The sequence below is a fragment of the Anas platyrhynchos genome, chromosome 8 (genome assembly GCF_047663525.1).
Source record: "Anas platyrhynchos isolate ZD024472 breed Pekin duck chromosome 8, IASCAAS_PekinDuck_T2T, whole genome shotgun sequence".
Classification (NCBI taxonomy): Eukaryota; Metazoa; Chordata; class Aves; order Anseriformes; family Anatidae; genus Anas; species Anas platyrhynchos.
Genome location: NC_092594.1, coordinates 32,252,702 through 32,266,778, shown reverse-complemented (window position 1 = coordinate 32,266,778; position 14,077 = coordinate 32,252,702). Strand labels below are relative to the sequence as shown.

The window sequence follows — 14,077 nt, the reverse complement described above, 5'->3', positions numbered from 1 at the left end:
ATTCATTTTTGGTGGAAATTTACCAGAATTTGTGCTGAGACTTGCTCAGTATCTAAGCAATGTTTTTGATAACTTAATATAATGGTTTGAGCAAAGTACTTCAAAGCCAATAAGTATGAGTGATCCACTCTCAAATTCCTTTTATTCATACAAATTTCAAATTGATTTACATAAACTACCCAAACAATATTACATTTAAAGTTGATCTTTACCAGTAATAAAAATGTCCCTGCATCCCAAAGCTGCAGGAATGTCACTTCCAATCTACGGTGATTAGTTGCGAAGTATAAATTGTACCTATGGGATTTTGGTAAATCCAGCATCTTTTTCCCATATTGTTAGACTGTTTTAACACCTGAATCAGAAATCCACCCTTATTCAGGAAGGAAGTATGGGTGTTTACTTAACTTGAAGTCTCCAGGAATGCTTAAAAATGCAGCTAATTATACATGTTTGAGAGCTTTTCTGAATGTGAATGTACTTTAATCCATGTTCAAAGCTCAGTCAGGACAAAATGTAAATTTTATCTATGGCATTAAAAAAAAAAAAAAAAAAAAGACCAAGTGGCTGAACTGCAGCTATACTGCATGCCCCAGGAATAATAGTTATCTTTGTTTTGGTGCAGTTGTTGTATGTTTGGTTGTTTGCTTGTACAACCCACCTTGAAGGTGGGGTTAGTGCCAGAAAAGAAAGACATTTTTGTTATGCAACTGCAGCACAGGGCACATGACTTCGGACTCTGAACTGTCGTGTTCAAATCCTCCCACTTTTGTTTAGCTGTTCTCCTGTTTGTGACATTGCCAAAACAAATTTTTTAACAGACTGCAAATCACCTTTGCAAATGGACAGAGACCATCATTTGAATCCAACAGTTGGCATTTCAGCATCAGAATGGGAATTTCAAAGCCAGGAGGACATTTTAAATATCTCCTTACTGTTATGGTTAGTTAAGCGAGCTGTGAGGTCTTATTCTAAATATCAAATAGATAGGTACATGAAAATAGCAGGAATTAGATCAGATTTCCTTCTACTGTTACTAACCTTGTCTACTAGCCTGTTACTACAAAAGCTGAACACTTAGGGTAGTTTAAGAAGTGAAAATTGAAAATACAAGAAATTACGTACTGAAGTACTTTAGAAATCAAGCAATTTTTCAACTCAATACTGCAAGTTACTAGATGTTGATGTTAAAATCGCAACATATACTAACATATCAATTACGTTTTGTTATAGAAATAGGTGTATGTGTAAATGTTGCAACATTAAAAAAGGGTTCAGCAAGAGAACAACAACAAGTATTTTATCTTTGCTGTGAGAATAGCAAAGATTATTAATTTTATGAAAAAAAAAACAAGAGGTTAAATGTCATAACAATATCCCTTATTTTTATGAAATTGATTACATGATAGGTTGTATTTTCCACAAAACACGTATTTATTTATTTATTTATTTAGGTGGCACTGCAGCTTCTCCAGTAAAGATCCCATTCCAGTTTTGTCTCAATATAAGAAAATCACGGAATATGAGGAAACATTTAGTCCATTACTATTCACAACCATGCATGGCAGAACATAGAAGGTTCAAAGGTTTCATTGTAACAGCAATAAAAACACTTGAATTAAAAAGAAGAGAAAACCAAGGACCTCTGTGAATAACCTGGACACAAAGCCCATCTGTGCTTAGTTTCTGGAGAAGTAAATAGAGAGGTTTTATACATTTGCAAGGCTAGGATCCCAGTAATCTAATCAAGACCACTGTCAGTAGTAACAAGTAGTTCTAGATATCAAAATGTCTGTTTTTGCAGCCCTTCAGAGAACACTGAGGCAAATATATGTTGCTGGTTTTGAGCTCTCCCATATATTCCGTCTTTCCACTTTCTATGTCTTATGTCCTTCTTTTCCCCCACAGGTTTTTCCCACAAGCTCCAGACAAACAATAGCTTTTAACTGTGAAAAATGCCAGCTGCAAAAATCCAAAATAAACAATTGCTGGAAAAGCTTCATCCAAATCTCTTTCTTAACAGGGCTTTCTTTATCTTCCTTTTGCTTCTTGTAAGGACTCATACATAAAAAGAGTTTTCATTCTTATCTTTCAGCCTGGGTATCAGACAGATTTCTGCCTTTGTGTTTACATGCTATTTAAATTGTGATTATTACCTTCTGTGTTTTCAGGGGTTGAGCAAAATCATGATCCATACAAATATTGCTACCTCTCTGTCATCATTAGTGCCACTCTCACCTTAAAGTATTTTAAAGTCTTAAAGTATTTCTGTGGGAGTGTCAGTTGTCAGCACTCCACCTGTATGCTTTGAGTACTTATGGCTGTTTGGTTATCCATCACAAATAGCTAATTTGTTGATAAGTGTATCTCTTGTCCATAAGAGAGGCTTTAATTCTGGATCATAGGCTGACTGTTGCGCTTCATGAATGGCCTAGAAATATTGAAAAGAACAAGTGATCATAACACTCCTATGAGTAAGTGCTTTCCATTTCATTGCCCAGTCTACAGTAGCGCACCTTATACCTGTGCTCATAGGCTTGTATTTATTTATTTATTTTAAAAACAGCGGTTCTCTCAAACAATGACGCAGTGGGTATTCCTGCTCCTGTTCCCTTTTTTCAGACCGGTCTTTTTGTTTTGAAGCCTCTTGTGAAAATTGTGAAAATATTTTTGTGAAAATATTTTATTGATAGCATTGTCCTTTTTTTTTTTTTTTTAAATCACTAGCAATATTTAATTATTATTTTAAAATCCAACCAAAAATTGCAGAATTTCTTCTCACTGGATAAAAAATATTCTACCAGGAAAAGGAAAACTTAAGTCTTTTCAGCTGCTTCCTCTTGAGGGATGTAAGATATCAGCAAATTTTGCAAACATGTTCCAGAACAGCCAGCTGTTACTATCCACCTGCAGCCATAATATTGATTGAAAAGGGTATGGAACCTAAACACAGATAGCTTCTGTAATTATGTAGAAAGAGTTTAATACATGACTATACTTCAAATGTCATCTGGCAATGGTTGCTACATCGCATGGAATACATTAGGAAGTAAGATAGCAGGTTTAGAAAGTCTCAGTGAAAGACCACCCACTGTTTCCTTATTTTCTATTTCAACTGATTCCTGAAAATACCCATATGTACTGAGAAAGTCAATGACAAGACCAACAGGGCTCAGGTGTCCAGTCAAATATCAGATAAAATGTTGATTACATATTCCTGCAGCACTACAATTTGCTAGAAATGGTTCTTTGTCTCAAGATTGTGCATATATGAAAAGAGAAGAAACTGAAAAGTTGTTTTTTTTTTTTTTTTTTTTTTTCTCTCAGAGCTGATTAAATAAAGGTACCTTATTTTTATTTCTATTTCTATTTATTTATTTGTTCACAAAAAAAAAAAAAAAAAAAGAGTGGAAAATGTTTGGAAAGAATCTTTCAACTTCAAATCTGTTTTCACTACCTCTGCAGCCTGGATATACTCCCTGTTAAGGCCCTTACTACTTTCTTTTTGATGAATCAACATGATGCAATATATGTCTTGTGAGAGAATTACAATTCTTTCAGAGATTTTGGCCCAAGGGAGCAAACAACCCAAGTTGGTCTAATCACACCACTGCTGGTTTTCTAAATAGACTTTTCTGAGTTTTCATCTGAAAGCTTCAGATTATCGATGTTCAGATGAAAGTAAAAACATTACTAGAAAGATGACTTCTGTTGCTGGGGAAGGGTGCTGAATAAAAAGTTTGCCATTTTCCCAAAATATGTTGAATGGTGACTCGTTTCATCACTTTGAGTGACTCTTGCCCTCTTGCCCAATATTTAGTTTTGACATACCATGCAGAGAAGCCAGATTAGTGGTATATAACATTGAATGAACACACAGAATAACACTAAACAGGGAAGAGTAATTTCTCCTGAGATGCCTTTGAAAGCTTTCTGATAGAAGATGACCATCTGCATAGAATCCTCTTCCCCAGACCTAGGTGAGGTAAGACTAATATGAACAGTGACATTATGCATGTGAATTACTTCCATATGCAGGTGTTACATTTGTGTGTGTGGGCTTAAGTGTTATAAGGAATATCTGAAATACACAGACAAATACAATGATAAGCAAATTTTATACTTGGCAGAACAGCATATCAAAGGTTTTACTGCAGTAAAATCCTTTGAGTCTTATTTTCATGCTGCTCTTTGTAACGTAGCATTTCTCTAAGTAACTAAATGAGGACCTCTACCAAGGGAAAAAATCCTATAATTCACAATCTGTAAGCCATTTTCTGCATCACTTTCATAAGACTTTGTTATTTTACAAGGACTTGACAATTTCCAGTTAACAAGACACAGGTGCAACTGATTAGTGAGTCTGGTGGAGCTCTAGATGGTCCCTAACATCCTCCCTCAGTAGGTGAGTATTTATTTTCTCCTTCTGAGCACCAGCAGGTTTTGAAGACTCCTTAACTGAAAAAAAAAAAAAAAAAAAAAAAAAGCTGAATGCTATCAATGTTAAAAGCTTTTCCATTTGAAATGATATGTATTTCTGCAAAGGGAAGAAGGAAGTATGGGTTATTTTAAGATGTTAGTGGTAATGAACCATTTAAATTTAAAAAGGCTATGAAAGTGACCTTTGTAAATCTTCGTTGTGGATTTTGCACAAGACTTGATAGTTGTATCATTTGTGTTCTTCAGCATCTATAGTAAGTGTAAGTAATGCTTTTTTGTTGTTGTTGTTTGTTTTCCATTCTCTGTTTTGGAGTCCCTCTAGTATAGTTTATTATTATATAACTTTATATAAGATGTTTTGTCATGAAAAATCCCCAAAACCTCCTGACACAAATATGGAAATACTGCCCTTTTTTGAGAGAAGACAGTAATCTGATGTCATTAGTTTCTCATGTTTAGAAATAATGAGTTGTAATCTCACAACTCATGGGGCTAGCTTAAGAAGTTCATTTGTTTGACTTCTGGTTTTATTATTATTATTTTGATAGAATATAATTCTGAAGTAGATATGCTCTTACAAGGGAGGAAAACTTGCAGTTGTAAAAGAAAGAGGAAGGAGATTACTTTTTCTCTCTCTCTCTCTCTTTTTTTTTTTTTTTTAAAGGATATCCTAGCTCACAAAACACTGCAGGTTTCAGGAATTCCCCAAACACCATAGTATGTTAAAAAGTAAATAAAAATGGCAGGAGAGGAAGTCAATGGGTGAAAGTGAAGTAAAGCCCCATAGTATCTGGAATCTCTGGATCTTTAATGCTTATTCAGAGTGCAAGAGGTCAGACTTGGTTTCAGCTGAAAGGTCTTAGCATTGCTACTTCATGTCCAGCTCACTTTAGTTGGTTGAATGATGAAATTGTTCCTGCCTGACTTTGAATTCTTAGTCCTTATGCACTTTATCAGCTTATAGGGAAAGTTGTATCACACTTGTAGCATGCAGCGTTGTCCTGTGCATTGTCGTTATGTTATTAAAATCAAATACATGTATATATAGTCCTTAAAGCATGTTACTTAAATACAAAGAATGCTTAATGCTTCCTATTATTAACCCTGCTTCCAATTAGTTATAATTTCTCATATTTGCAAGAATTTGACAAGAAATTTTCTGTGCCAGGTGTCTTCCTCAGGCTGAATTTTGTGGTGTTTTTTGGTTTGTTTGTTTGTTTGTTTTCTTCTTATACTGTCAACCACAGCAACTCTGTTATTCCTAATCAGTTTGCTAGGGAAAATCATACAAAAATCAACTTGGCAGTATTTTTAGAAGGACCAAGGGTGACCTTCTCCTGGGGGAAGGCACTTAGCCTTCGGTGAAGTGATGACTTGTCTGTTGGAGATCTGTTTCAGTTGGTAGGTTCAGATGAAAAACCTGCCAGAATGAGTGATTTACAATGAGTTTATAAGTTTTTTCTTTAGTGTTTACATGGACCTGTTGGAATACAATGTCCAATATGACCATCCATGCTTAACACTTCCAGCTCTGATCCCAAACCATCCTGACGTGTGCTATTCCCCTCCAAAAATCAGCAGTTTCTTCCAACTGCAGTCAGGAAATTTTGAAAAATTGTGGCAATGAGAAAATGTGTGATAATTTTTAGTCAGCTTTTTCTGTTTGTGTTCAAGGTTTGTCTTTATCTCCCTCATGCTAAAATAAAAAACACAGAGCATCCCTTAACAGCTGATTATTTTTAATTCCTGAAATAAATTTTCAAAGGTCTACTGGAAAAAGAACACTTCACCAGTAAATGTTAAGGAAAAGGCAAGACCAAGTCTTCTCTTTTCTGTCTTAGTGATTTTAACCGAAAGATACCTCCGACACTTAGTGCAGGTGTTACGGAAAGAGGACATCATCCTTCTTTCAGTAGGCATAATGTATCTGTGCAGTCTCGTGTTTTTCAACAGCTGTATCAGATCTGACAACCCATGCACACAGCCTGATACTGCAGCAGACACCTTCATGTTGCTATACCTTCAGCACAACCTGCTGTATGCCCCAGAATGGTTTGGTTGTACTTGGCAGTCTCCTGGGAGACTTTTCTGCATTGTGCTTGTTCCACCTACTGTTGCAACCGTTTGTCAGAATGATGCTGTAGATTGAAAATACTGCATAACTGAAGTGAAATCACATAATTACTGTTTTTGTTACAGTGTAAGTTAGTATATTGCTTCTTCTAGTGGTATTCTTATGCTCTAAAGTGAATACAAGGAAGTATTTTTATTGTAAATTTCTTTGTCGTTTTTCTCTGGATTGGTACTCTGGAGACCAGAGCAATTTCTAGGGAATTTATAAGCATGTTTTATCTAGTTTTAGTTTCTTAACTTCATGCTTCTTTAAAAAAAAAACAAAAAACAAAAAACTTTTTTTAATTTATTTTTTAACACCTAGATTATATTGTTCATTAAATGTCACATATTGTCAGTCTCTATAATTAATGAAAAAGTACAGCGTGAATATTTTCTTAGGAAAGAGTGTTTCAATGTAAATAGTGTATATCTGGCATTGTTGCTTTTAACAGTTTATAACTGGCATGTTAAGAATGTCTGTTTTGGCCAAAATTAGACTAAAATGTAGATTTGTTCAGCAAATGTTTGCTCACTGTATCACAAACTTTTATTATGGCATTCGGGTGAAAGATGTTTGCATACCTTATTGAGCAAGCTGCATATTTTTTCTGGCTGAGGTGTGTATACTGTAGTCATTACATTTTTGCACACTTCACTGACCGAGCTGCATGGACTACTTTAACTATCACCTGGAATACTTGACTGAGTTCAGCTGCTTATTTGAGCGCTTCAGTTTGTCTACTTTATTACTTCAGTGGTGTGTGTTGATAAAGTTCTGTTCTGTGCTGCTAAATTTTTGGTTCTGCCAATCTAACTATATACCATGCTGAGAGAAATGCACACATTGCTAACTGCTTACTCTGCGGTGAACATGAGTGGTGGAAATGTTATAATCTGCAGTGCTTTGTTAAATGAGCTGCATATTTTTGTTTTTATATATGTTGCTTACCCAGTTGTGTACATTTGCCGAACTCATTATACAAAATAAGCCTGATTGGAATAAGAACATTCTCTACCAGCTGTCTGCTCTGAGTCAGTATGTAACAAAATTAGCAACTTTCTCTTTCCAACAGTGGCATGATTGCATCCAAAGTTTAAGGCAATTGGTTTGGAGATCTTGTTTGTTTCATTCACTCTGTGCAAACATCAAGATTAACAAACCAATGCGTTGCAACTTAATTTGTTTTCACAAATATGAACAGAGTTAAGTAACAGGAAAAATTCAGTATTCTAATACAGAAAAATGATTCCATATGTATTATGAAATTTATGCATTTATATATAGATCTAAATATAATTATCCAACTTAAAGCTATACATTGTAAACATAAGATGGAAAATAACCAGAGACCTCTCAAGATGTATATTTCATCAAATAAGCAACATCTTAAATACATACAATAACAAATACAGAGTTCTGTAAGTCAAATGCATGCGTATATCAAGAGTTATAAAAATAAACCAAACGCATAACCCTTAGAAAAACTCAAAATACTGCTAAGTACATGAAAACTCATGTGCACAGATATGTAGCTTACTCATTAAAATTGATTCAAAATTGAATCAACAGCTTCAAGAGAGTGTTTTTCTCAACTTCTTAATTTTGAGTCACTTCCAGTGAAATCTACAGATTATTAGATTTTGTTTGACTAATTTGCAGAGTTTGCATATGTAGCAGCTTGTTCTTCCATTTACAAACCCTTCATCTCTTCTTAATTTTTCTCAAGTACAGAGATGATTAATTAAAGCTATATAGTTTGCCTGGATTCTTATCTGCCCCACATACAAATGTACCTGGCACCTGTTAAGTGGAAGCAACCAGCAGAGGAACATTAAGTTTTAACATGCTATTTTCTGAACACATTGGCTGAAAAGTCCCAGATTTGTTTTTGTGAAACTTTACATATGAAAGCTTAATTCAATTTTTTTACTTCAGTCAAAATTTTGTGATTCTAAGATGTGGCCATTTAATTCTCAGTCTTCTCATGAACCATTATTTAACTGTAAATATTATAATAGTTCATTTTAAAAATAAATGTGTGAAAACACAGGCACAAATATAATTTTTGGCAGTCTTCACTGATACCAGTGGAAAATAGATTTAGTGAGAGAGATACAAATGGAATGTATTAGTACATCCTAGAACATTTTATCAAACAAACCTCAATGATTCTATGATCTATGAAAATGAATTCAGTGTTCATGTTTTAGTTTTTCTGTGTACATTAATGTTGGATATCAGAACTATATGAGAAACCAGGTATAATGGATTTAATATCTCTAAAGTTAATGGATGAAATGAACTAGGTCCCAGCTAGACTTTCTTAACAGAAAAAGCAAAAATAATTATCCATAAAACAATTTACAGTAGACAGATGGTAAGGAAGAAGGCTTTGTCTTTTTCTTCTCTCAGCATGAATCTACTTTTGGTGTAAGTCCATTACCAGTAAGGATCTAGATTTTTCTCTTCCTTTGAAACATTAAGTACCAGCTACAGACTCGACTTACTAAAGTTATCAATGTTTGCTAAGATCAGAATTGTGCCTTTTTCCTTATCTATGATATTCAAACATATGATGGCTATGTGCAATTTCTGGTATACTGTGCAGTTTTTGCAGAAGAAAATTTTTCCTTTTGTCAGGGGGCATGAAGAGAAATATTATTTTCTCTGGTGAAAGAAAATCAAATCTAACTTTTCCTGCTGCTTTGGCGGGTAGAAAGAGGTAACTAAGAAGCTTTAAGAGATGAAGCAGTTGGAAGCTTTTCATGAGGACCATTTTCCTGTCCCTCAGATTTCCACCAACCTCTCTTACATTAACTGCAGAAAACTGGACTTAATTTCTGTTTTCAAATCTGAGTAAACTATCCGTTTGGTTAGAATACCTATTGGAAATCAAGCATACTAAATTCAAAATATATGTTCCATGTACATTACTCTTGTAAAACAACATGGACAATCAAAATACTGGGAACAGACATGGTATCTGTTATGAGATCTACTGAGACTAAAAGTACCTTGAAGCATAAGATACATGTCTATTCCATGTATTTTCTGTATGTTTTTATGCAGCTGGCATATGCAGTATGCATTAGTATTTCATAACTTATACCTGAACTCTTTTTTTTTTTTTTTTTCCAGAGGGTAATTTTCAATGTTGTTAACTTCAGCAAAACAAAAAGCCTTTACAGAGATGGGATGGCTCCAATGGTGAAATCCACAAGCAGACCAAAATGGTAAGTTATTCTTTCAAAGGCTTGCTTGTTAGGAGAAAAGCACATTTTACTTGGAACTATTCTGTAGCAAAGACCTTCTGGCTCAGGTGCAGCTTTTGATAAGAATGGGAACATATTTTGATGCACCAGTGGCATCAAAGGACTGGTCTCTGTGGAGTGTATGGACTGGGTGAACTCTGGAGGTTTCTTTCAGCCTTGCTGTTATGGTGTGTGTCAGCAGCTTGTTTCAAGTAGCGTGACCGAAGCATGACATGGGAGTGAACTGAACAGTTGGGGCATGAGCCAAATTGCAGTTCAGTGACATCCTCATCACCCGTTAGCACGGTCCATTGGCCCAGTTTTGGCTTGTTTCAACTTGCATTCACCAAGGTAATGCCTGCAAGCACTCTGGGAGATGGAGTATTGGCCATTTGGATTTGGTCCTGCTGTTTTGGGGAGAGTTTTGTCAGAGTTAAAAGGGAGAATGCGAGCTTTGCCATCTGAGTTGACCTCATGTGAATGAGCAGTCTCTGGTCTGTTTTATATTCTAAGATACCTGAAGGCCAAACAACTTGGTCATAAGTTACACAGTATATACAACACAGAAATTCATGCACATATGACACCTGTATAGATGGTCCATTTTCTCAAAATGTGATGAAATGTCTGCTGTGAGTAATAATATGTAAATCTAATGAGTCCTAAGGCATGCAGGACTCCCAAGAATTATATTATTTGCCTTTAGCTAGGTTTGTTTGAATATGGAAGTTAGGCTGTGTACAGCAATGTATCCTTGTAAGCCTTTGCAGCTGGTACTCTTTATTGGTTAATTAATAAAACATTTAATCAATCTCCACATAATTTGAGTCTTAAAAACTTCTTAAAATACTTGAACTATCACAAAATCTTCATCCACACAGTCTTAATTTTGGTGGTCATAAAATCACTTTTATTGTATCACCTCCTATTTGTCTGGACAAAAGATATGGCTGCCTGTCTTTTCAACTAGATGGTAAGGTCATTTGGAGAGAAAAGCTGTCTCAGAATACAATTAGTAGATGGAGTCAATTATAGCTCAATAGGAGCATGTAATAACATTGAAAATTAATTAAAAAAAATCCATTGTGTTTAGTGTTTTTGTAGCAAAAGTCATGTTAATTGTGTTTACTGTTTAACTTCAGAAAAATCTTTTGGGGGCATTTCAGGGCAATGTTTATCAGGCATACTTTAATCATCTTTCAGACCTCTTCCTTCTCTCACTGGGGTCTGTTATTTGCAGCGAAGTATATATTGTGTTATCTATAAATCAGATATTACTTTCATACAAATTTTATGCCTTAATTTGGTTTCAAATTGAAGTGTAAATCTTAGAAAACAATGCAAAGTGGGCTTTTTTCCTTCCCCCCCCAAGAAAATATAGGCTTGTTCACTCTTAAAACCGATTTCCCTTCCACTTCCCAGGAAGCCTATTTATTTTTGTACTTTATATTTTTAGGGGGTGTATTTTGCTTCTGTAAAAGTGAGGAATGAATAGCATTGCCTGGGGCCAGGCACAGTGTAGGCAGCAGGTGCCTAGAAGCTTCCTTTTACATGGCTACAACCATACTTTAGTTTTAGTTCTGTTTCAGAAATCCTAGCTCTAATTTATTTCTTTAAAAAATCTTAATATTAAAATACATTTTTTATTTTCCTATTAGTCCATGTATGAAAGTGTTGTTCTGAACTTGGAAGGTGTGTTTTAATTCATGTTATTACCAGGGGCCTCAGTCATGTTGGTGTCCTCAGTATAATTTTTATCTTGATGTTAATAGGAGTTATATGTATATTTTCCAAGTGGGAAAACGCATGCATTATTTTTGGATATGTGTTTTCTGTTAAAGATGTCTTCCACTTGGATTATGCTTTTTGCAGTTACTTCTGTATCTGTTTCCATGGTATTCCAGGGAAATCTGTAAATAAAATTTTCTGCTTCTCTGTTTGCTGAAATGAAATGGGATTTCCAAGTACTTCTTGTACTTCCAAGTTCTTAATACAGCATACAGGTACTTGTAGTCCTTAAATGTGAGTAAGGCAACATATGGCTTGCATTGATTTGGTCCTGTATGGCACTTTGTATAAATTCGTCTAGTAAGCAATACTGAATTGTTCACTGCTGTAAAAGTCCGGAATTTTACATGAGGATACTCAAGATTCAGGATTGAGGATACTCAGGATTCAGAATTGTGGAAAAAGACTAACACTTGAAACTCTTCACCTTATGTTAAGTTTTAAATCCACATAGTATTTACATGGGTATAATGTAATTAAATTAGAAAAAATGTTTTTTATTTAATGTAATTAAATTAGAAGATATATTAATTATGGGAAGATGAGGAAACACACAAATTTTAAAATCAAGTTTAAAGAAATAAAACTATGAGAAGCCAGGCTCTACAAATATCCTGTAACAGAGCTCAGTCCTTCATCTATGAACTCTCGTGTACTAAATATTTGAGGAACACATCCTTATTGTACCTGCCTGTGGAGGCATGTGATTTGTAGTGAAATTCTCCCACCTTCCCCTAGCCATGCTGACAGAAGCAGTGTTGTGTCACACACAGCTATTCCACTCCATTTTTAAATACAGGTTTAAGTTTTATGATGTGTCAATTTTTCTTTTTGCATTTGAGCAGTGTTATGCACCTCTTATTTAAATAAAGTCCCCACTATATTCAGGATAGAATTTGGCCATATATCTTGAAAAGCCCTGTGTATCAGAAGTAGATTGGCCTCCAGGGACTGTGAATTTTAATGTTTGTTTTGAATGTGTTCATGTAAGCATGGCTCCAAGCTTTGCAACGTTTTGTGAGTTTGATTCTTGACTCTGGAACAAATCACTGCAAAGTGCTCTTGAAATAGAGAGTGTGTCAAACACAGATCAACGTTTTTGACCTGTATTCTCTTGCCCTGTGGGGTAAGATCTTTAAATGCAGTCAGCATCAAGGTTCAACTCAGTGTTACTGATGTAAATGGAGTATATCACTGTCATCAAAGCACTCTATGTGGACACAGATGTTCTGGTGTTGACATATTCTTCTCTTTTGAAGTAAGGCCAAACATTTCCAGTAATGAGCTACTTAAAAAGAGGAAGCAGTACGCTGAAGGATAAGGAAAAAACAGATTTCATGGTAAAGAAATAGATTATATTTAAAAAGAAAACCAGAAAATTTGATTGAAAAGATATCTATGTTCCACATACACAGTGATGGTTTTACTGAATATTCGTTCCCAGAGGGGTAGAGGCAAAAAATAAGAAGTTGATTTCTGAGTCCCTCTTCCTATTCTTCTGTGTGTTTTTTTTTTTTCTTTTCTTTCTTTGTGGATGTACTTTTTTGACATTAAATAGTATGGGGCTGTGTCAGTTACATCACTCAAATCTCACTGCATTGAACTGCAGCTCATACATAGAAATGCAGTGTTGTCATACAATGTTACATCAGTGGTTTTTTTTTTTTTTTTTTTTCCAAGACAAAAGTTTAAGTTTTATTTCAAGCCAGTGGAATGCGCTGCAAGTAGTCACTTAACATTTTTTCTTAAAAGTATCTGGTCATGTGGATATATTACACCAAGATTTTAGGTATTTAGTTTATTTTTTTTTCTTGGTAATGACTAATACAAATATATAAACTGAATGTAAACCTTTTTTGCTTGGGTCTTTTTGGATTGTTTTGTGGAGATGAAGAATTTGAGGGGAGATGAATTAGATGACATTAATTTTTTACTATGCTAATACAGTTTCTACTGTAATCCTTTTTTTATGCTTCATTCAAGCATGACTTTGGTTGCAGTTTCTTAATCATTTCACACCAGAAACATCATTCCTGGAAGCTATTAGTAAAGCCTACCATGTGGGCATGGCAGTGGAAGACCATTTAAGTACACGTACTGTACTATTATATTGATTCTGCGAAGTTTTACAACTTTCTCAAAGTGAAATAGAAGAGTGACTTGTTCGAGAGGCAGCAGATTTTCCAAATGATGAAGTGAGCAAATATTCCCTTTGGGCAGAGAACAGCTATAACTCTTGATTATTCAGTGTGAGCATTGCCTCATTGGGGACATTAGTTTTTCAAATTGTGCTAATCTTTTAAAAGTAACAACTGGCCACTCATCACCTTAGGTATTTCAGCAAGATCATGTGCAAAACTCTAATTAGTATTTATAGAACAGCAACTCCTCCCAGTAGAATAGTAGCAGTAGCTGGCAAATATCTGGTTGACACCTGTTAAGTCTTCAGACATCCATTGTATTTTATTCTGCATTTCAAATG

General features: G+C 34.8%; 1 protein-coding gene across 7 annotated transcripts in view; it reads left to right on the top strand.

Moving 5' to 3' along the window:
- BEND5 (BEN domain containing 5) overlaps nucleotides 1-14,077 on the top strand; it is a 923,615-nt gene that overhangs the window by 218,089 nt on the left and 691,449 nt on the right. For all 7 annotated transcript variants that reach the window (XM_027463542.3, XM_038182817.2, XM_038182813.2 and 4 more), the window contains exon 4: nucleotides 9,695-9,789. In XM_027463542.3, the coding sequence (XP_027319343.3) occupies nucleotides 9,695-9,789 (95 nt within the window). The remainder of the gene's footprint in view (nucleotides 1-9,694; nucleotides 9,790-14,077) is intronic.